This window comes from Nomascus leucogenys, chromosome 10 (genome assembly GCF_006542625.1).
Source record: "Nomascus leucogenys isolate Asia chromosome 10, Asia_NLE_v1, whole genome shotgun sequence".
Lineage (NCBI taxonomy): Eukaryota > Metazoa > Chordata > Mammalia > Primates > Hylobatidae > Nomascus > Nomascus leucogenys.
Window position 1 is genome coordinate 85,553,537 of NC_044390.1, and position 22,797 is coordinate 85,576,333.

General features: G+C 46.7%; 1 protein-coding gene across 2 annotated transcripts in view; it reads left to right on the forward strand.

The window, feature by feature from the left end:
• The first annotated feature begins 375 nt into the window (after positions 1 to 375).
• SUDS3 (SDS3 homolog, SIN3A corepressor complex component) overlaps positions 376 to 22,797 on the forward strand; it is a 42,897-nt gene continuing 20,475 nt past the window's right edge. The window contains exons 1-6 of one of the 2 annotated variants that reach the window (XM_003274454.4): positions 376 to 701; positions 4,031 to 4,100; positions 8,181 to 8,236; positions 10,590 to 10,661; positions 14,736 to 14,755; positions 15,953 to 16,109. In XM_003274454.4, coding sequence (XP_003274502.2) covers positions 560 to 701; positions 4,031 to 4,100; positions 8,181 to 8,236; positions 10,590 to 10,661; positions 14,736 to 14,755; positions 15,953 to 16,109 — 517 coding nt within the window. In that variant the 5' untranslated portion in view covers positions 376 to 559. Of the gene's footprint in view, positions 702 to 1,114; positions 1,408 to 4,030; positions 4,101 to 8,180; positions 8,237 to 10,589; positions 10,662 to 14,735; positions 14,756 to 15,952; positions 16,110 to 22,797 lie in introns of those variants that run through there. The other variant, XM_030821487.1, reaches the window with a different exon arrangement.

A 22,797-nucleotide genomic window follows, 5' to 3' on the forward strand; every position in this document is an offset into this window, starting at 1 on the left:
GCAGGTGGCGTCGTTCTCTTTCTTCAATTAGAGACCACCTCCACCTGTCAAGGGCCCTTCAAACCCTCCGCCTCTAAGTCGCTAACGATCCCCGCTTTAGTTCTAGCTCCAGGCGCCGCCTGGCGGCTGTCTCCGGAAGTCGCCTGCGAGCCTCGGGGTCCTGACCGCTGCTGGGCCTGCCCGTAGATTTGCCTGACTCTAGCGAACCTGGCTCTGCCCCTCCCCCACTACACGTTGAGGATTTTAAGACGGCGATGAAAGGGCTGAGGTTGTGGCGACGGGGGCGTCCAGCGGCATCTCCACTCGCCCAAGGATGGCGGAGTCAGGCCGTCGTCGGGCAGCTCTCGACCCGGAAGTCGCTTGCGGCGCGAGGCCCCCGTTGCCGAGCGCGGGCGCGGGGGGCGGAGCTCGGCGGAGACGGGGAAGGGGTCGCCGTGGCTGCCGCTCCTCCAGTTGGGGGCTGCCTCGTACACTGCTAGGCAGACGGCGAGTACCGAGCGCGGGTGGCCGCGGTGTCCGTGGTGTCCGTGGGCCACGCTCAGCTGCGGTCAGAGGCGACATGAGTGCCGCGGGGCTGCTGGCCCCGGCCCCGGCCCAGGCTGGAGCGCCGCCGGCCCCCGAGTACTACCCCGAGGAGGACGAAGAGCTGGAGAGCGCCGAGGACGACGAACACAGCTGTCGGGGCCGCGAGTCGGACGAAGGTGAGTCCTGCCGCTCGCCCGGCCGCGGGAGCGGAGGTGGGACCGCTGGGGGAGGGGGTGGGGCTGTTCGGGAGAGGGGCGGGGCGGCCTCCGGGGCCTGGGGCTGCGTGGAGGGGCCGCCGGGAGTTGAGGGGCTCGGGGAAGCTACCCCCATCCGTGCTGGAGTAGCGGGGAAGCCCTGGGTGCGTTACACTCGACTGTGATGGGGAGAGAGGACTTAGATGTTGTCACGCTGGGGGTCCCTTTAAGACCCCGTCGTGCCTCCCAGCAGCTTCTGATTGAACCTCACATCTTCACTAGTAGGAATTAGAAACTCATTTACTGAATACACCGAGTGTAGTTCATCCCTTTTTTGTGTCTGAGAGCATCAGAGTCCAAAGTTGCCCCTCCCTACCCCCGAAATGCATAAGTCAGCTATATTTTAGGTAGTACACTATTGAGAACTCAGGATGGTTAAAGGAAAGGGACCTAGAACCAGCCAGGTACAGGTTTACATTTGGCTTTGTCGCTTAACTCAGCTTTGTAAACTTAAGTTTTCCAGCCTCGATTTACCCAACTGTAATGGAGCTGTTTAATTCCCACACCTGCCCTAGAAAGCACTTCCTAGGGTCGGTACAGGGATTAAATGACATGCGCACAAAGTACTTGGCCTGGTACTGTAAATGCTCCGTATATGTTCTCCCCACCCGCCCCCTCCCGGAAACAGGTAAGAGAGGGAGGGATTTGCTTAATGGTCCCCAGGTGTTGTGTTTTCGGTCCCATGCTCTTCACACTGTCATCATAGCGTCTCAGAGCTTTGCTTTTCAAACTGGGCTTTATAATTTGGCAAGTGTGAGGAACCCTGTTTTGGAGGGATGGAGGAGGAGGAAGGTGATGAAATGTGAGAGATCAAGGGAGGAGAAATAGGAGATAAAGAGAGACCGATATATGAGTGGAATATTCTGGGACAAAATCGGGCCGTGAAGCAAAAGCTAGATCAGCTGTTTGGAATGGGGCCTACGTTTTATTCATCTGAGTTTCCCGAGTGCCAAGTAATGTGGCTGACCATGACAGGAACTCAGGGAAGGCCTCATGACTGAAGGAGGGGAGAAGGGTTTGTGGGGAACTGGATCTGCAACAGCCTTACAAAAGACAGCTGCATATGCATGACATACAAAGTTGAAGGACTGTATTCGGTTTAACTCCATCAGAAGACGCGGCTTAACCACAGATTTTGAATGTGAAGCACTTGCACTGCATCTCCTACCCACGAGGGGGCGGGGTGGAGCCAAAATTGAGTTTTTTTTCCTTCCAGTATAGGGGCTATTAAAATTTTGTAGACACCCCAGCCATTAGCTTGTTCTAAGAACAGTATTTAAGATGTTCTGAAACAGTTTTCGTTTGATCATCTGGCCTCCTTCTTGTTCCCTTTAGTTGTAACTTGGAAAATATTTAATTATTTGTGTCAGATTTCGCTTTTTTATTGTATACAGTTGGCTCTGCATATCTGTGGGTTCTGCATCTGTGAATTCAACCAAGCGCAGCTCAAAAATATTCAGGAAAAAAATTGGATCTGTACTGAACATGTGCAGACTTTTTTTTTGTTATTCCTAAACAGTATAGCAATAACAACTACTTACATAGTATTTACATTTTATTGGGTATTGTAAGCTTTTTTTTTTTTTTTTAAAGGTGGAGTCTCACTTTCTCACCCAGGCTGGTTTGTAGTGTCGTGATCTCAGCTCACTGCAACTTCCATCTCCTGGGTTCAAGCAGTTCTCCTGCCTCAGCCTCTGGAGTAGTTGGGATTACAGGCACCTGCCACCATGCCCGGCTAATTTTTGTGGTTTTATTTGTTGTTTTGTTTATTTTATTTTATTTTGAGACGGTGAGTTTCTGTCTTGTTGCCCAGGGTGGAGTGTAATGGCGAGATCTCGGCTCACTGCAACCTCTGCCTCCCGAATTCAAGCAATTCTCCTGCCTCAGCCTCCCGAGTAGTTGGGATTACAGGAATGCACCGCCACCCCCAGCCAATTTTGTATTTTTAGTAGAGATGGGGTTTCTCCATGCTGGTCAGGCTGGTCTTAAACTCCCGACCTCAGGTGATCCACCTGCCATGGCCTCCCAAAGTGCTGGGATTACAGGCGTGAGCCACTGCACCTGGTCCTAATTTTTGTGTTTTTAGTAGAGATGGGGTTTCACCACGTTGGCCAGGCTGGTCTGGAACTCCTGTCGTCAGGTGATTCTCCTGCTTTGGCCTTCCAAAATGCTGGGATTACAGACATGAGCTGCCATGCCTGGCCTGGATATTCTAAGTAATCTAGAAATGATTTAAAGTGTACTGTTGGCCTGGCGCAGTGGCTCATGCCTGTAATCCCAGCACTTTGGGAGGCCAAAGCAGGTGGTTCACTTGAGGCCAGGAGTTCGAGACCAGCCTGGCCAACGTGGTGAAACCCCATCTCTACTAAAAATACAAAAAGTAGCCGGGTGTGGTGGTGCACCCCTGTAATCCCAGCTATTTGGGAAGCTGAGGCAGGAGAATCGCTTGAACCCAGGAGGTGGAGGTTGCAGTGAGCCGAGATTGTGCCACTGCGCTCCAGCCTGGGTGACACAGTGAGACTGTGTCTCATTAAAAAAAAAAAAAAGTATACTGGAAGATGTGCGTAGGCTATATGCAAATACTATGCCATTTTGTCAGAGACTTGAGCAACTGAGGATTTTGGTACCCAAGGGAGGTGCAGGAACCATTCCCCCACAGATACTGAGGGACAACCGTGTATCCTGATGTAAAATGTGTGAAGGGTTCCAGCTGGGTATGTATCAGGAGAGAACGTACATACGAGTTTTTTTCTGGAGCAGTGAGTAAGGCTTGATGCCTGCAGTGTCTAATCTTATGTCTGCATCTCCTTTCTTGAGTTGCCAGCATTGTTGTTTCTGCAGAAGTAGCAGCCTTCACCATAACTGCCTGTGCCTGAGACACCCTATTCTGTGGCTGCATTTCAGATAAAGGCAAGCTTTTTGCATAAATCTGACCGGAAGTTGGAAATGGCCTTTTCTGAAGTACGGCTGTCCCTCGGTATCTATGGGGCACTGGTTCCAGGACTTCATGGATACTACAACCTGAGGATACTCAAATTCTTTGCATTGGCCTGTGTGTCCACAGGTTTCGTGTTTGCAGATAGGGACGGCCTACTAACTGTATGTAATGTTTTTCATTGATGGCTTTGTGCAAGCCTGCATTGAATAGAAATTGATTTTATAGGACATTATTGAGTGCCTACTCTGTGTCAGGTGACGCCAACTTTGTGAATTATGATTTTAACTAGCCCCTCTTTCCTAACTTTATTCAGACACTGAGGATGCCAGTGAAACTGACCTGGCAAAGCATGATGAAGAAGACTATGTAGAGATGAAGGAACAGTGAGTATGATTTGCCTATGTCTTTTTGGAACATAGAATTGACAACAACATCTTTATATAGATTGAGCATCCCAAATCTGAAATCTCAACTGCTCCAAAATCTAAAACTTCCTGAATGCCAGCATGATGCTCAAAGGAAATGCCCATTGCACTATTTCAGATTACAGATTTTTGGATTTGGGATGCTTAGCTGGTAAGTATATTGCAAATAATCTAAAATTTGAAAAAATCCAAAACACTTCTGATCCCAAGCATTTCAGATAAGGGATAATTAATGTGTAGTGACCTTGTGTGTATGATTTTGACCATAGCGTTTCCAAAGATGATGTATGTTTGCAATTTCTCCACTTTAAATTAATTACATTTTATCAGTCTTCCTGTTATAAAACTCTGTTGAGTATTCTCTAGAAAGAATCTTGAGGGCAATGGACACAGGGGAGGGAATGAGGCCGTATAATAGGAGAGGACCTTTTACCACTTTTTTTTTCCTTGAGACAGAGCCTTGCTCTGTCACCCAGACTAGAGTGCAGTGGCAGGATCTCGGCTCACTGCAACCTCCGCCTCCCGGGTTCAAATGATTCTCCCGCCTCAGCCTCCTGAGTAGCTAGGATTACAGGCACACGCCACCATGCTCAGCTAATTTTTGTATTTTTAGTAGAGACGGGGTTTCACCATGTTGGCCAGGCTGGTCTCGAACTCCTGAGCTTGTGATCTGCCCACCTCGGCCTCCCAAAATGCTGGGATTACAGGCGTGAGCCACTGCGCCCGGCCTTTTTTTTTTTTTTTTCTTTTTTAATGGGCAAACCAATGCACAGAGAGGGTAATTGGTGTCTTGAAGCAACTGGGTTCTCAGGTGAGTGTGAACTCACTGCACTAGTGTGCTAGACAAGGTGCTGGAGGCCTGGAGAGCTCAGAGAAGCCACGATTGAAAAATAGGCTGCTGACTCTTACTTATTTACTTACTCATTTTTATTTATTTATTTTTTTTCTGAGATGGAGTCTTGCTCAGTCGACTAGGCTGGAGTGCAGTGGTGTAATCTTGGCTCACTGCAACCTCCACCTCCCAGGTTCAAGTGATTCTCCTGCCTCAGCCTCCCAAGTAGCTGGGATTACAGGCATGCACCACCATGCCCGGCTAATTTTTGTATTTATTTATTTATTTTTTGTGGAGACGGAGTCTCGCTCTGTTGCCCAGGCTGGAGTTCAGTGGCGTGATCTCGGCTCACTGCAACCTCTGCCTCCTGGGCTCAAGCAGTTCTCCTGCCTCAGCCTCCCGAGTAGCAAGGACTACAGGCACATGCCACCACACCTGGCTAATAATTTTCGTATTTTTAATACAGACGGGGTTTCTCCATGTTGGCCAGGCTGGTGTCAAAACTCTTGACCTCAGGTGATCCACCTGCTTTGGTCTCCCAAAGTGTTGGGATTACAGGCGTGAGCGACCCTGCCTGGCCTCATGCTGACTCTCAGGCCAGTGCTCTGTCCACGTTTGCACGTGCTCTCACCCAAGCCTTCTCACTGTCTTCAGACAGAGCCACAGCTGAACAGATTTCAGAGAAACGAAAACCTCTCACTTTTAGCATACACCCAGATGGAAAACGGTATAAAGTATATTTTATATTTGTTGAATGTGTTAGGTTTTTAAAGTTCCTTTACCTTTTAACAAGATGATCCATATTCCTTTCCCTTTAGGTCCTTTTTGCCAATGTTTTGTGGGCATCCTCTGGATTCTCGCGTTGTTTTTGTGCTTTGGAACTCAAAGGGATAATTCAGTTAGGTCTAACCAGTGCTGAATAAAGACAGATTACTTTTTTTTTTTTGAAACAGAATCTCACTCTGTCACCCAGGCTGGAGTGCAATGGCACAATCTCGGCTCACTGCAACCTCCACCTCCTTAGTTCAAGTGATTGTCATGGCTAAGCCTCCCGAGTAGCTGGGACTACAGGCATGCGCCACCATGCCTGGCTGATTTTTTTTTTTTTTTTGTATTTTTAGTAGAGACGGGGTTTCACCATGTTGGCCAGGCTGGTCTTGAACTCCTGACCTCAGGTGATCTGCCTGCCTCAGCCTCCCATCGTGTTGAGATTACAGGCCTGAGCCATCGTGCCGGGCCACTTTTTTTGAGACAGTATCTTGTTTTGTTGCCTGGGCTGGAGTGCAGTGGCATGATAGCAGCTCACTGCAGTCTCAACCTCTGGGGCTCGATCCATTGATCCTCCCACCTCAGCCTTCCAAGTAGCTGGGACAACAGGCACGTGCCACCATGCCCAGCTGATTTTTAAAATTTTTACTAGAAACAAGGTCTAACTGTGTTGCCCAGGCTGGTCTCGAATGCCTGAGCTCAAGCATTCCTCCTGTTTCGGCCTCCTGGAGTGCTAGGATTACAAGAATGAGCCAATGTGCCCAGCTTTTTTTTTTTTTTTCTTAAGAGACAGAGTCTTACTCTGTTGCCCAGGCTGGAGTGCAGTGGCATGATCTCGGCTCTCTGCAACCTCCAGCCCCTGGGTTCAAGCTACTCTTCTGCCTCAGCCTCCTGAGTAACTGGGGTTACAGGCGCCCACCACCACGTCTGGCAAAAAATTTTTTTTTTTTTTTTTTTTTTTTTTTGAGACAGAGTCTCGCTCTGTGGCCCAGGCTGGAGTGCAGTGGTGCAATCTCGGCTCACTGCAAGCTCCGCCTCCCAGGTTCATGCCATTCTCCTGCCTCAGCCTCTCCGAGTAGCTGGGACTACAGGCGCCCGCCACCACGCTCGGCTAATTTTTTGTATTTTTAGTAGAGACGGGATTTCACCGTGGTCTCGATCTCCTGACCTCGTGATCTGCCCGCCTCGGCCTCCCAAAGTGCTGGGATTACAAGCGTGAGCCACCGTGCCCGGCACGTCTGGCTAATTTTTGTATTTTTTTTTTTTTTTTTTAAGTAGAGACAGGATTTCACTGTTGGCCAGGTTGGTCTTGAACTCCTGACCTCAAGTGATCCACCCGCCTTGGCCTCCTAAAGTGCTGGGATTACAGGTGTGAGCCACCTCACCTGGCCTCCCTTAGTATTTGATGATATAGAAAACAATTTCGGTTAAAATGGAATGCCTCATGAATTCAAGGGGAAATCGAAAGTGCATCAGAATTTGCCCTAAAAGAGTCAGACGTGTGTGAGTCTGAAATTCTGCCTACTCTCCTCCCCTTACAGAGGGTTGGGTTGTATTTGCAGCCCTTATTTGAGCACTAAAAAGGTTATAACGCCCATGCGCTCACTTCAGCAGCACATACACCAAAAGGTTATTGTGCTTGTTATATGTTGGACAGTGTTCTTTCAGATCACAAATCTTGTTTTTATCACTGTTAAGTTGGGGGTGTTTTTCAGGTAGAAGCAAAAATATTTGCTGAAATGTGATTTATATGTGGAACCCACCTTCAAACCGACTTGCTGAAATTATGACTGCCTATAATCCATTAGGTGTGAGAGGAAAAAACTAACATGCCAAATGCTTTTGCTTCGTGTGTGCTGTGTATTCCCATCCAGCCGGGGCTGCAAGTAAATGCTGCCTTTTAACTTTTCTTTCTGAATTACTGTTATTTCTCTGATCCTAAAAGAGGAGTGCTTTAAAAAATGACGTGAAGGTTTATTGACTTACTTCTCACACTGCTAAGCCTATCTGCATAGAAAAACATGCTGAAGGCATAATCTTACTCTCTTGTAATTTACAAGCTAATTGTAGAGTCGATGTAAGAGTTGTGTTTAATGCCATTTCTACATTGTGTGTGTGCTTGCCTGTTTATCATTGTCACTTATTTATTAAAATCTGCTATCGTTGCAAGTTTTAGACGGATTCTGTAAAGATGGGATAACATGGGAGAATCTACAAAATTAGAATAAAATTGAGGAACACAGGGTTCTTTGTTGTTCCTTTCTGATCCCTGTGGCTGCTGGTGCATTTTAAGCCAGCAAGCAGACTTTACTTTCCTCTCTTCCCTGAAGGACATTAATGACCTTCCCATAACAGCCCAGCTAATTTCTGTGAGTAGGTTATTTTGGAAATGAGTATTGAATGTTTTTATCTGTTAGTGTGACTTTTTTTTTTTATAGGATGTATCAGGACAAACTGGCTTCTCTCAAGAGGCAGTTGCAACAACTGCAAGAAGGTTGGTGTGTGATTGAATCCTGCATTTCTAAATATGCTTAATATTACAAACCCTTGAAATCTGTGTATTTCACTTCTCTGTGGGAGTTATTTAAAACGTGGTCTGGCTGATCTTAGCTATCCAGTACATTTTGCTATCTTTTGCTGTCAGTAAAGTGGTGATTTTCAAACTCCTTGATTTTGAAAAATTTATTTCCAACATGTATGAGATTCTTTCTTCAAATGAAATCTCACTTGGGACTTTCAATGGAGCATGAATTGAACGCCTCTGTGCCTAAAGCTAGATATTTTTAGGAGAGACATTGTTATCAAAGAATAAAGTTTTACTGTTTTTTTCTAAACCAAATGTTAATGACCTTGTGGATTATTCACACTGTGTTTTCTCTTTTTTGCTTATTAAATTGAAAGATTGTATTTTGTCAAATGCTGGTGGCTGCTAAAGGCAGTGCAGCATCGGAGTTAAGAGTGCAGGCTCTGTCTGAGGCCAGGCGTGGTGGCTCACGCCTGTAATCCCAGCACTTTGGGAGGCCGAGGTGGGTGGATCACGAGGTCAGGAGATCGAGACAATCCTGGCTAACACGGTGAAACCCCGTCTCTACTAAAAAATACAAAAAATTAGCCGGGCGTGGTGGCGGGTGCCTGTAGTCCCAGCTACTCGGGAGGCTGAGGCAGGAGAATGGCGTGAACCCGGGAGGTGGAGCTTGCAGTGAGCCGAGATCGCGCCACTGCACTCCAGCCTGGGCGAGAAAGCTAGACTCCATCTCAAAAAAAAAAAAGTGCAGGCTCTGGAGTTTTGTGAGGGGTTGGAATCCCAGTTTCCCTGCTTCTAGTAATGTGACCTTGGGCACGCTAGTTTCTCTTGTTCAATCTGTTTTCTGATCTGCAAAATGAAGAAAGTAAGAGTAGATGTGATAGTGCACGAGGAGCATCTAGCACAGCGGTGTGCACACTGTGAGGTCCTGGGGACAGTTAGCTGAGCTCTTCGGTTTCATGTTGTGGAGTCCCCTTGTCAGTGAAACTGCTTTTTCTTTTTCTTTTTATTTTTTTTTGAGGCTGAGTTCCGCTTTTGTCACCTAGGCTGCAGTGCAGTGGCGCAATCTCGGCTCACTGCAAACTCCACCTCCTGGGTTCGAGCGATTCTCCTGCGTCAGCCTCCCAAGTAGCTGGGATTACAGACGCCCGCCGCCAGGCCCGGCTAATTTTTGTATTTTTAGTAGAAACAGGATTTCACCACGTTGGCCAGGCTGGTCTTGAACTCCTGACCTCAGGTGATCTGCCCACCTCAGCCTCCCAAAGTGCTAGGATCACAGGCATGAGCCACCACAACCGGCCTGAAACTGCTGTTTCTACTATGTGCTTTTATTGCTTGTGAGTGATCCACGCCCTTGGACTAGCCCATGGTCGGGCATTATAATCAGGAAACACTTCCCCCCCACAAGATGGGCCTCTCATAATTAACTGTTTTGTGGGAAGAGCAATGAAATGAATAGTGATTTGGTTAGAATCTGTACCTGATCTGTTTAATATTGTCACTAGCCACATGTGGCTGTTTAAATTTAATTAATAATTTAGTTCTTCAGTTCCACTAGCTACATTTCAAGTGCTAAAATAGCCACAAATGGTTAGTGGATGCCATATTGGACATTGCAGATATAAAACACACCATTGCAGAAGGTTTGACTAGAGAGCATTGACCTAGACCTTACTGAAGGAGAATGAACCTATTTTTTTTTTTTTTGAGACGGAGTTTTCGCTCTTGTCACCCAGGCTGGAGTGCAATGGCGCGATCTCGGCCCACCGCAACCTCTGCCTCCTGGGTTCAAGCAATTCTTCTGCCTCAGCCTCCCGAGTAACTGGGATTACAGGCATGTGCCTCCATGCCCGTCTAATTTTTTTTGTATTTTTAGTAGAGATGGGGTTTCTCCATGTTGGTCAGACTGGTCTCGAACTCCTGACCTCAGGTGATCCACCCGCCTTGGCCTCCCAAAGTGCTAGAATTACAGGCGTGAGCCACCGTGCCCGGCCAAGAGAATGAACCTTTTCCAGTAAAGGAAGGCCCGTTGATTCACACTGTTGCAGCAACTGATCAGAATAGTGTGGAGATGTTGGCACTTTTCCACTCCCCCTCACTCACTACAGACCCTTGATCCACTGGGTTGGGTGGACTTTAAATAGGCCCCTAGTGGTTTCTGCTGTGTGCCTTGGTGAAGAACCAGAGTTAACTTTGCTGAGGTGTGTCTTCCATTGGTGTTACTGAAACAGTCAGTGTTGATGCTAGAGGATAATTTTAGGAAGCAAAATGTAGAGCAGATTTATATTCACAATAATTTTATTTTTTAAATGTTCAAAATCAGGTACATTACAGGAATATCAGAAGAGAATGAAAAAACTAGATCAGCAGTACAAAGAGAGGATACGGAATGCAGGTAAGGCTCCTTTAAATGGAAATGAATCATCTTTAAATGTTTGACCATTTGCCAATTGTCGGTGTAATGCAGCCCTAAGAGCTATACTCCAAAACGTATCCCGGATACTCTGTCAGGAAGAGTTTTCGGAAAAGAGACTTCCAAGCTGTGGTTATGGAAAGTGGTTTCATCTCTTGCTTCTGTTGCTAAGGAATGGCCCAGTAGTGGAGGGTGTCTGAGGAGGCTCCTTGCAGTTAGGTTGTTCTCCCTGGTACCCCAAGAGTAGTCTTGCACCCTCTTGCTCATGTCTGCATGGCTGGCCTGATGTACAGTCAGAAGTGCGGATGAGGAAAAGGATTGTAGGTCGTTTTCGTCCCATTTTAAGTTTGTTTCTTTTGGTATTCTGTGCTAGGATTGGGGAGGGTCGTCTTGTTATTTTCCCCAAGTATTGTTTTTGTAAGAATTTAGAGAAGAGGCACACTTGATTAGTTGTATAGAGTAAATGTATTCTTTCAACAAAAATGAATCGAGCACCTGCTACATCTAAGCATTGCGAGCAATATAAAGTCATGTAACACATTGCTTTGACTTTAGGACACTTGGTGTTTCATTGACAAAAGATGCCACATGTGTAAAGTTAAGGAACACCGAGTTAAAGAGCCATGCAGAAAGTAAGATGTGACAACTGTTTGAAGTGTGTAAACATGGATTCCTGAGATTACAGGAAATCGCGTGTATGTGTTGAATTTTTAATGCTCATCAGCCAGCAGTTTGGGTGCCAGCAGAGTCCTTGTTCCTGCGATGGTAGAAGTAATGATGGGTTTTAAAATGAGGGTTGGGTGCCACTCCTCATGCTGCTGTCATCTTTCGTTCTGGGCCAGTGACTCTCCAACCCTTCACTCTCCTCAGTGAGAAGCTGCCCAGTGCATACCAACAGAGAGAAAAGGGGCTGAAGTGTGGGTGGGCGCTGAGAAAGTGGAGCCCCAGCTATTAGCTGTCTGCCTTTCCACCTTCTACCTCTCCCTGCTGTTACCCCCATTCTGTCTGAGTTCCTGAAGCACCTCCTTGAGATGTCTTGAAAATCCTCAACCCGTTACTCTTCTGAGACTTCCCCTTTAGCAGATAAAGGAGGTGGCATTTGTGGAAGGAGGTGGTCTTAGGTTCAGATCCTGCCTCCTCACTTTAGATCTGATCCTTTAAGCAGAATATTTGCTCTTGAAACCTCAATTTCTCCATCTGTAGAGGGGAATATTAATACCTCATGGAATTGGCATAAGATGGAGCTAAGGAAAGAAAATGGATGTGAGTCACATTTCTGAAGTTAGAACAGCAGAGTGAATATTGAGTTGTTTTTCTTCATTCTGCTTAGACTCTCAATCATGTCCTCGCATGTTCTTTTTTTTTTTTTTTTTTTTGAGACAGAGTCTCACTCTGTTTCCCAGGCTGGAGTGTGGTGGCGCTATCTCAGCTCACTGCAACCTCCGCCTCCTGGGTTCAAGCGATTCTCATGCCTCAGCCTCCCGAGTAGCTGGAATTACAGGCGCCTGCCACCACACCTGGCTAATTTTGTATTTTTAGTAGAGATAGGTTTTCACCATGTTGGCCAGGCTGCTCTCAAACTCCTGACTCAGGTGATCTGCCTGGCGCGCCTTGGCTTCCCAAAGTGCTGGGGTTACAGGGGTGAGCCAACGTGCCCGGCCCTCATGTGTTCTTTCACATTTCTCTCTCCTAGGTAAAAATGCAGAAGAGCTCCTAAATCAGTCACGACTTGAGCTTTAAAAAGCACATTCTTTGCAGAGATGATCCACCTGCTTTAGTGGTGTCTGGCTGCTTTAACTGAAACAACTGCCACCTCTAAGTGCTAATTGTCATTTTGACTTGTTGGTGCAAGGCGTGATTTCTTGGAATGGCACAGGACTCCAGCTGTCTGGCCCACTTGTGCATGGTACAGATCTGAAGCTGTTATAGGAATGATCACATTGGGTTGGGTGTGCCTGGGTTCCTATGCCCAGCAATTCCCAGTGCCAAAGTGGGTAGGATTTCTGGGGGCTAAAAAAAATAATGAGTGGCTTGTCCCTTTCTTCAGTTAATTTTCTGTGTTAACAACTGTTAATCAACATCTGGGCTTTTAATCTGGGGTTCCTGGAACTGTCAGAATTCTGTGGAGTTTGTATATGTACTTTGTTCTGGGGAAGAGGTCCATAGCATTTGCCAGGTTTGCAAAGGAGCCCCTGGTAGACTGAGAATAGCACCCCCTGGAGAATCTTTGTGGACTGTATGCACAGCCCCCTGTCACCCAGGAAAGAGTAGAAGCCATGGAGCAATTTTGCTTCAAGTTGCGGGTTTGTAGACAGGTTTGTACTCTATTATAAATCTAGTGGTGAGGGGAGCTGCTAGGTAACAGTTACTAATCATTCGGCACATGGTAGGTGCTAAGTTGTTGCGTGCTGTTAGATGGGTGCTTTAAGGCATCTGAAGGGCATGATGTGTGAAGAGTCAGCAGGAAAGGCCTCAGGAGGGGGCTGCATTCAGTCAGGAACTTGGGAATGTGAATAGGAGATCAGAGGGCATTGCGGGGACAGACAGCATGAGCAGAGCTTGGCGGCCTGACAGTGAAGCCCTAGGTGTGCCTGGAGCCTCTGTCCTGTGGATTATCTGTGAAGGTCCTTCCTTACCACACATAGCCCTTCATATAGTGCTTTAAAAAGGGGGTCCTGGCCGTAGGCAGTGGCTCACGCCTGTAATCCCAGCACTCTGGGAGGCTGAGGCCAGTGGATCACCTGAGGTCAAGATTTCAAGACCAGCCTGGCCAACAAGGTGAAACCCTGTCTCTACCAAAAATACAAAAATTAGCCAGATGCGGTGGTTTGCGCCTTTAATCCTAGCTACTTGGGAGGCTGAGGCAGTAGAATTGCTTGAACCCAGCAGGTGGAGGTTGCTGTGAGTCGAGATTGTGCCACTGCACTCCAGTCTGGGTGACAGTCTGGTGTCTCAAAAAAACCAGAACCCCCCAGAAAACCAGGGGTCTGCATCCTCCAGGCTGCGGACCACTGGGCTGCTTTCCCCCACCCACCGCCTGCCCCCCTACCCTGCCCCAGCCCGTGGGAAAACTGTCTTCCACTAATCTGGTCCCTTGTGCCAAAAAGGTTGGAGATCACTGCTTTAAAACATCACATCCAGGCCGGGCGCGGTGGCTCACGCTTGTAATCCCAGCACTTTGGGAGGCCGAGGCAGGCGGATCACAAGGTCAGCAGATCGAGACCACGGTGAAACCCCGTCTCTACTAAAAATACAAACAAAAATTAGCCGGGCATGGTGGCGGGCGCCTGTAGTCCCAGCTACTCGGAGAGGCTGAGGCAGGAGAATGGCGTGAACCCGGGAGGCGGAGCTTGCAGTGAGCCGAGATTGCGCCACTGCACTCCAGCCTGGGAGACAGAGCAAGAATCCATCTCAAAAAAAACAAAACAAAACAAAACAAAACAAAAAACATCACATCCACTCTGTTTCTGGAGTAATTGCATATTTCTTCTTGCCCCATCCTGCCACTGTGGGGACTGTTGGCAGGTGGACTGAGTGAAAGACGGGATAAGTTTATTTTGCCGGGGGAGTTTGGTTCCAGCTGCACGTTTTTTGCCCTCAGGCTTCTAGAACTGCCACAGCTGATATGTTCAGGGCCACTTTTTTTTTTTTTTTTTTTTAAGACCAGGTTTCACTTTGTCACCCAGGCTGTAGTACAGTGGCACAATCTCGGCTTACTGCAACCTCTGCCTCTCGGGTTCAAGTGAGTCTCCTACCTGCCTCAGCCTCTCAAGTAGTTGGGATTATAGGCGCCTGCCACCATGCCTGGCTAATTTTTGTATTTTTAGTAGAGACGGGGTTTCACCATGTTGGCAGGCTGGCAGGGCCACATTTTAACTAGACTTGAGTACTTCTCGCGTCCTTTCCCTTTGTGTATATCAACATTTCACTGATGAAAACATTTGCTGTGTAACATGCTTTCAGAAAGCAATTACTGCTTCTAAATGAATGCTAACATCAGTGTCTAGAAAGGTGGCACAGCCTAGCAAATCTAATTGCACTTTTTATCTCTTGCAGAACTCTTCCTCCAGCTGGAAGTAAGTACCACAGATCTTCTGGGTTTGCAGGCCCTGTCTGAGACTGGAATCTTGCAGTCCTGATCTGGTGGCTTTTCCTTCTATCACCAAATAGATAGTTTGGAAGCCTTCACCACTGTTCTGTTTGACTAAAGGACATTTGGTCTCAGCTTAGACATCCTGTCTGGTCATTTGTTGTTGCACAGCCTCTGCTTATCACAGGGAAATAAGGAATACTCACCCCTCACTGCTTATTGACTTTTATCTCGTGTTAGAGCTGTTTGGAAGTCTCTGAGGTGTAACGGCCTAATAGTTTGATATTGGTCCTTGAAGCAGTTCAATCTCTGAATTGGCTCAGCAGTTCTGTTTTACAGCTGCAACTCTCTGGGCCAGTAAAAAAAAAGACAGACTTCTAATTTTTCCGTTCATTCCATGGACACCTGAGTGCTGGTTCTGTGTCAGACTCTGTGCTGTGATGAGATGAGGGCCTGAATCCTGAATGATGTACTGCTCCCAGGGTGGCTAGCATGTGTGTAGGGGTTACTTTTTGAGAAAGTCATGGTTTTTCAGAGCCACATTATTGGAACCCACTTTCCTTAAATCAGTTTGGTGCCCACAGTCACTCAGCCGGAAGGATCACGTCATCAGCCTGAAGGTACACTCAAGTGAGGTACTCACATCCCTAGCCCACCATAGGCCCCGATGTCACTCACCACAATGGCGAGATTTGAAAAGCGGAGGCATGTACAATTTTTGTCTTAGTATAATATCAATATATGTGTACTTTGGGATTCAGGCTCTTAATGATGTTCCATTCTTTTGTCTTGCTGTATCAAAAATAATAGTAACTTTTTGAATATACACAATTTATCTAGAATCTATTTCCCTTTGAAGTTGTAACTTTATGAGCGATTATTTACTACCTTTGAGAAATGTGTTTTAGTATAAAATATGGGATGTGGAAGCAAAAAAATATCTGAGTAGCAAGTGAGGTATACTCAAAAATAAGCAAAAGTCACGTGGGTCTGATTTTATACCCTCACTGGAAAGCTTGCTCTCAGACACGCTGTTACTGCAAGTGTGTGTGAGGGGGAAACTGTATTTGTCATGTTTCTAGCAAAGGTGTTTTCTTTGCTGTTGAGGACAGGGTTAGACTTTGAGTTGGAGCCCTGGCTCCCAGGGCCGTGTACTCCCAGCCTGTGTTTCTCTTTTGCTCAGACTGAACAAGTGGAACGAAATTACATTAAAGAAAAGAAGGCAGCAGTGAAAGAATTTGAAGACAAGAAGGTTGAGCTGAAAGAGAACCTGATTGCTGAGCTAGAAGAAAAGAAGAAAATGATTGAAAACGAAAAGCTGACAATGGAACTGACTGGAGGTAGAAAAGCCCTGTGGGGTGGGATCCTGGGGTCCCAGAGGTGGGGTGTGAAGGGCTGTTCCAGTTACTTTTGTCCTACATTTCAAGAGCAGAGCAAGGTGGAGAGTGGGTTTTGACCTCATAGATCAGAGTTCCTCCTCCACCTTCTATTGGCTGTGTGACCTTAGTCAAGCTGCTAAACTTCTGTTTTCTCCTCTATGAAATGGTGCTGATCATATCCTCTCATAGGATAGTGGTTAGACATATGAGTGCCTAGTACAGTGTCCTGTGCACAATAGATGTTCAATAGTTGCTAGACCTTTAATAGTAATTGCAAGCTCTGGCTTAGACTCTACTTAATTCCTGGGTCCGCTGCCATTTGTATCTTGGTTATGTTCCCAAATTGCTTACGCAAGTCCCTCTGTGGTGATGGGAATCCCTCTGCTCTGTTTTTTTCCAGTCTGCCTTAATTACAAAAAAGGTATTGTCTTCCTTTGACCTAGATGTAAGAACAAAGGCTTTTGGCTATATCCTTTGTGCTATTAGATCTCTCCTGCCAGGTGTTACTGAACATTTCAGAAAGACTTGATATGATTCCAACAGGATAGCCAAACTGAACTATTTTCCCATAAAGGTAGGAAAGTTACATGAGAATCAAAGCCAATCCCTTTCTAACCTTCTAGAATTTAGTAATCCACATATGGGAACTCAGCAGGTTGTAGGCAGGTTTCAGGGAGAAACAATATGGGCCAACTCTTCTGTTGCCATATGTAGACTGATGATTCCTAGAAGGATACAGGGAATTGGCTTGAACTAGCTATTTTGGAACTTGGCAAATACTGCAAGGCAAGTCAGTGGTGAGTTTGTCACTTGGATATGGAGGTGGCATGCCTTTCTGTACATCCCCAAATTTAACTCTTACAATTCGGAAAGTGCTGGGGCTCTGGCGTGTCTGGTTTTAGCAGGGTTCCATAGGAAATGCATGCAGTGTTTTTGTGGACGTTCTCAGGGCTTTGAAATTTAAAGTAGCCAGTTAAGATCTTTGTTCCCCTCTGTGTATTCCTGGTGCTGTGAACCAGCTTGGCCTTCTGACTGACACAGACTTCTGGCTCCAATCCTCATGATACACTTAAGAGAATGTGGTTGTGCCTGAGGTGGGGTCTGACTTTTGAAAAATCTCTTCTCTGTTAGCTTCCTCATAGAAAGACTTGGCAAAAGAAGTGAGCTCCTTGAAGGCCTCTGAAAGCAGCTCAGAAATGTTTGTGTTTTTTTTTTGTGAGAATGGATGTCAAAACAGCAGCTTCAGGCAGTATAGTCTTATTCTTGTGGAAGTGCTTATTTAATGAAACCAGTAGCACCGTGGTACCTTGTCTGGTACCAGTCTGCCTGCTGGCTTTTGGACCTGCACACCATTTTCTTTGATAGTGGCTGTGACTGACATTGATGCCTCATTGCTCTCTGCTAGAGCCACCAGATGTTTGGGAGCCTTCATTAGGCTAGTGGGAAATATTATCCATTTATAGCTGCTCCCTTTCCATCTGTGGGGAAAGGGTATCATCACCTTACCTGTGATTTGGCGTCCTAATTATTGACAAGCGATAGACATTGTTTGGCCAGGCAGTTTTACAGCCAGAATCTTAACTGGGACAGGAGGCATCCTCAGTGACTTGAGGCTGAGCCTGCCAGGGTAGAAAAGACAAATGCAGGGAAATCATTTGTAATGCAATAAAATAGATGACAGAAGTGTTTAAAGCTAGCCATGGGCATTAAAGGTATGGATGTCCTTCCTCAAGCCATTTGGTACCCTTGGTATGGAAAGCACTGCCAAGGTAATGATGGAGTGTTGGAAGACAAGGCGCTGGAGCTAGAAGGGTAATTAGCATTTCCACAGATGGCGCTGCTATGGTGTTGGATTAAAGGCTTGATTTCATTCCTCTAATTGAGTGACTTAGTTCACCTTTGTGGATTGATGCCCAATATCATTGTTGCCCAGCTCTGTCCTGAAAAGATACTTTTTAAAGTCTCCTTTTTTGGTTCAACATGAACATCTCTTGAAAAGCAAAGTAGGATAAGAGGCTGATGAGAAGCTTAGACTAAATATCCCACTGGAAACGGGTGTATTTGGCGACCTGCTCTTTCCCACTATGACTTAAAGCATTTACAAACCCCCATAGGGATTGGCACGATATACTGTTCACTGCCCAAACCTCTTGTGGAAAACTGAGGAAAACTGGGTTGTTCAGGTAGAAGTGAGTAACTGTACATAGAGAAGCTAGGATGAATTATAGGTCAGTGCATCCCAACTTCAATGTGTTAGGTCAGTGGGGTCTTGATAAAATGCAGATTCTGTTTCAGGGGCTTTGGAGTGGAGGCTGAGATCCTGCATTTCTTTTTCTTTTTTTTTTTTATTTAATTTTTTTTTTTTTTTTTTTGAGACCAAGTCTGGCTCTGTCACCCAGGCTGGAGTGCAGTGGTGTAGTCTCGGCTCACTGCAACCTCTGCCTTCCATGTTCAAGCGATTCTCCTGCCTCAGCCTCCCAAGTAGCTGGGATTATAGGCATGCACCACCACGCCCGGCTAACTTTTGTATTTTTAGTAGAGACAGGAGGGTTTCACCATGTTTGCCAGGCTGGTCTCAAACTCTTGACCTCAGGTGATCCGCCTGCCTCAGCCTCCCAAAGTGCTGGGATTGTAGGTGGGAGCCACCGTGCCCGGCTGAGATCCTGCATTTCTAACCACCTTCCCCAGGGGTTGCTGATCCTGCTGGTTGATTGCTGATACCACGAGTTATTACAATGTCAAAATAGAAGTCTGTTTCCCAAGTACTTACACTGAGCCAAGCATTACATAAATATATTAGAGCTAACTTTGCAGGCTGATGGTCCAGGGCTGAATCCTGGCACTGTCACAGATTTAATTCTGAGGTAGGGTTTTCTCATTTGGCAAGGGGATGGTACAACCTACTGCAGAGGGTAGATGTGACGTGAGATGAGATAATGCCTATAAGTTGCTTCACAAAGTAGCTGGTTTACAGAGTGAACACTCAGGGATTGGGAAGTTTTAACCTCACTGAGTTCCTGCAGCTCCCTTTGACCTTGGGGGTATCACTTCTGATTTTTTTTTTTTTCCTCTCGAGACGGAGTCTCGCTCTGTCACCCAGGCTGGAGTGCAATGACGCGATCTCGGCTCACTGCAAGCTCTGCCTCCCAGGTTCACGCCATTCTCCTGCCTCAGCCTCCCGAGTAGCTGGGACTACAGGCACCCGCCACCATGCCTGGCTAATTTTTTGTATTTTAGTAGAGACGGGGTTTCACCGTGTTAGCCAGGATGGTCTCGATCTCCTGACCTCGTGATCCGCCCGCCTCAGCCTCCCAAAGTGCTGGGATTACAGGCGTGAGCCACCGCACCCGCCCTCGCTTCTGATTTTATAAATGGCAGAGGTGGCTCAGAGAAGTGGAGTCATTTGCTCACAGTCCCTCAGTGAGATAGATAGTGGTTCAGCCAGTGTCTGTCTCACTCCAAGCATATTCTCTTCACCACCACTACTACTGACCCTACAGATAACATAGATACATGTGGTGGCACTAAGTGACTCACAAAATGAGGCTAATGGATAAAGTCTGTGTCTTCTAGAAGGCTATTTTCTGGTAGTTAGAAAGCTGACACAGCTTCCTTGACTTTCTCAAGGTAATGTGTTGAGACGGAGGGCCCCTAAATAAAGGTAACAATTTGACAGGCTCATTTTTGACTCATTGATTTATTTAAAGACAGGGTCTCACTCCAGTTGCCAAGGGTGGAGTGAAGTGGTGCCATCACGGCTCACTGCAGCTCAAATTCCCAGGCTCTGGTGATTCTCCCACCTCAGCCTCCTGAGTAGTTGGGACTACAGGCATGTGCCACCTTACCTGGCTCATTTTTGTATTTTTTGTAGAGATAGGGTTTTGCCATGTTGCCTAGCTGGTCTTGAATTCCTGGGCTCAAGCAATCTGTCCGCCTTGGTCTCCCAACGTGCTTGGATTACAGGAGTGAGCTACCACATCTGGCTTTTTTTACTCATTTTAAAACCCTAAGATACATGTGGTTGTACTATATAGGAGCAGTAAGTTTCACGTGTATGCAATAGATGCTAATGAGTAGCTACTTGGGTGTCAAGACAAGAGGAAGAGGCCTCACACAAATATCCAGAGAGGGAGAATGGAAGAGGTGACCTGGATTTTGGGCAGTGTGGGCCTTTCTTCAAGATGTTCTTTCCTGGTGCTGACATTGTACGATCAGGGTTTTTTTCGTTTTTTTTGTTTGTTTGTTTGTTTTTTTAGACGGAGTCTCACTTTGTCCCCCAGGCTGGAGTGCAGTGGCGCGATCTCGGCTCACTGCAAGCTCCGCCTCCCGGGTTCATGCCATTCTCCTGCCTCAGCCTCCTGAGTAGCTGGGACTGCAGGTGCCCACCACCACGCCCGGTGATTTTTTTGTATTTTTAGTAGAGACGGGGTTTCACTGTTAGCCAGGATGGTCTCTGCAGGTGCCCACCACCATGCCCGGTGATTTTTTTGTATTTTTAGTAGAGACGGGGTTTCACTGTGTTGGCCAGGATGGTCTCGATCTGCTGACCTCGTGATCCACCCGCCTCGGCCTCCCAAAGTGCTGGGATGACAGGTGTGAGCCACCACGCCCGGCCAGAATCAGGTCTTTTAATGTGCTTGAGGATGCAGAGAGGAAGGCTCGACTGGCTCGCTGTTTATTGCCTTCCCTTCACAATGGCCAACTTTAGCTTTAAAGAGATTAGTGCCTTTATTCCTACTCTGATTTGGCCTCCAAAGACCTAACATTGATTCTTGTGGATTTATTTATTTATTTATTTATTTTTTGAGACGGAGTCTAGCTTTGTCACCCAGGCTGAAGTGCAGTGGCGCGGTCTTGGCTTGCTGTAGCCTCTGCCTCCCGGGTTCAAGCGATTCTCCTGCCTCAGCCTCCTGGGTAGCTGGGACTACAGGTGTGTGCCACCACGCCTGACTAATTTTTGTACTTTTTAGTAGAGACGGGGTTTCACCATGTTGGCCAGGCTGGTCTCGAACTCCTGACCTCAGGTGATCTGCCCGCCTCAGCCTCCCAAAGTGCTGGGATTAAAGACATGAACCACCGTGCCCAGCCCTAACATTCATTCTTATTCCCCTCCCCCACAAACCTTAGGTGCTCTTCTGTTACCACTGCAGCATTAATTTGCATCAACATTGATGGCGCCCTCCATCCTGCTAGAGAAGGGCATGATGTGTGCTAGGATTGCTCTGGGCTGCTAGTCTAGCCTATGGGACCCTGCCCTGGTTTGGAGGTAATTGCCAATCTGCTATAATGTTTACTCTGCAGTGGATTTTCTTTCTGCCACTTATATCCCATTTCTTTTTAAAGAAAATTTCCTTTTTAAATTTAATGTACATTTAATTTTTTGAGACAGGGTCTTGCTCTGTCACCCAGGTTGGAGTGCAGTGGCACGATCTCAGCTCACTGCAACCTCTGCCTTCTGTGCTCAAATGATCCACCTCAGCCTCCCAAGTAGCTGGGACTACAGGCACCTGCTACCTAGCCCAGCTAGTTTTTTGTATTTTTCTGTAGAAATGGGGTTTTGCTCTCTTGCTCAGCCTGGTCTTGAACTCCTGGGCTCAAGTGATCTACCCTCCTTGGCCCCCCAAGGTGCTAGGATTACAGGCGTCAGCCATTGCACCCAGCCCTATATCCCGTTTTTTAAGGATGCCCCTTTGAATCACTGCAATCAATATTTTTCCCAATAGATAAATATGAGTTTGTTTTAATAGTTAAAGTGTGTTGCATTGAAGCTTTTACTGCTGTTGTACACTATAGGCAGGTATGCTGTTGGAAATGAATGAATAGGCCTGGAGAAGTGCAGAACAAAAGGCCAGCCAGTAAACTGGTAATTGTATGTAAATTGCAGGTAATTAATTTATCAAGAATATCTCTCCAGAGGGGCTGTGCTGTAATGACTCTACCACCTAGCATTGCTTCAACCTGAACTCCCATTTTTTAGATGTTGGAATCTGCTCCCTGTGGTGAGGGGTCGGGGGGGGGGCCTGTATCCATCAGGTTTCATAGTGAGTAGAACAGGAGGATATGCACTATTAAAGGTCATATTGCAGGGTGGTTTGGAGAGGAGTTATATGCCTAGTCTTGTTGCTTGTTTGATGTTTTTTCTCACATACGCTCTCCCAAGTCTGCTTTAAATGCTTGATGTTTAATGATAAAATAGTATCTCCACTGAAGCAAACCTATGAGGAAACGTCTGGATCAGAGAGAGTTTCTAATTTCAGCCAGTTGGAGTTTTTTTATGGTTGGTGCATGATGTCGGAGAGGAAGACTGACTGAATCCCTGCTCAGGTGTCTTCTCTGGGGTTGTCACACTCCAGGGTCTGAGCTTCAGCTCTGGAAGTTTGATTTTTGTCAGTGTAGCCAGATTGAGCATCTTGGGACTCTTAGAGTCCGAATCATAGGAGATTGATGGTAAAACTTAGGATACCAGCTCATTGCTTACAGTGAGAAATAGAACTTCCAGGCACACTCACACTCAGGTTGTCAGACTCCATCCTTCTATGAAAAATCCACCGTAAAAGCCAACTAGGCCAACCTGGCATTGGAGCAAGGTGACTTAAGTGGATAATCTTACTATGTCTGTTGGGGCTGTGATACATGTTGATCGTGTCCT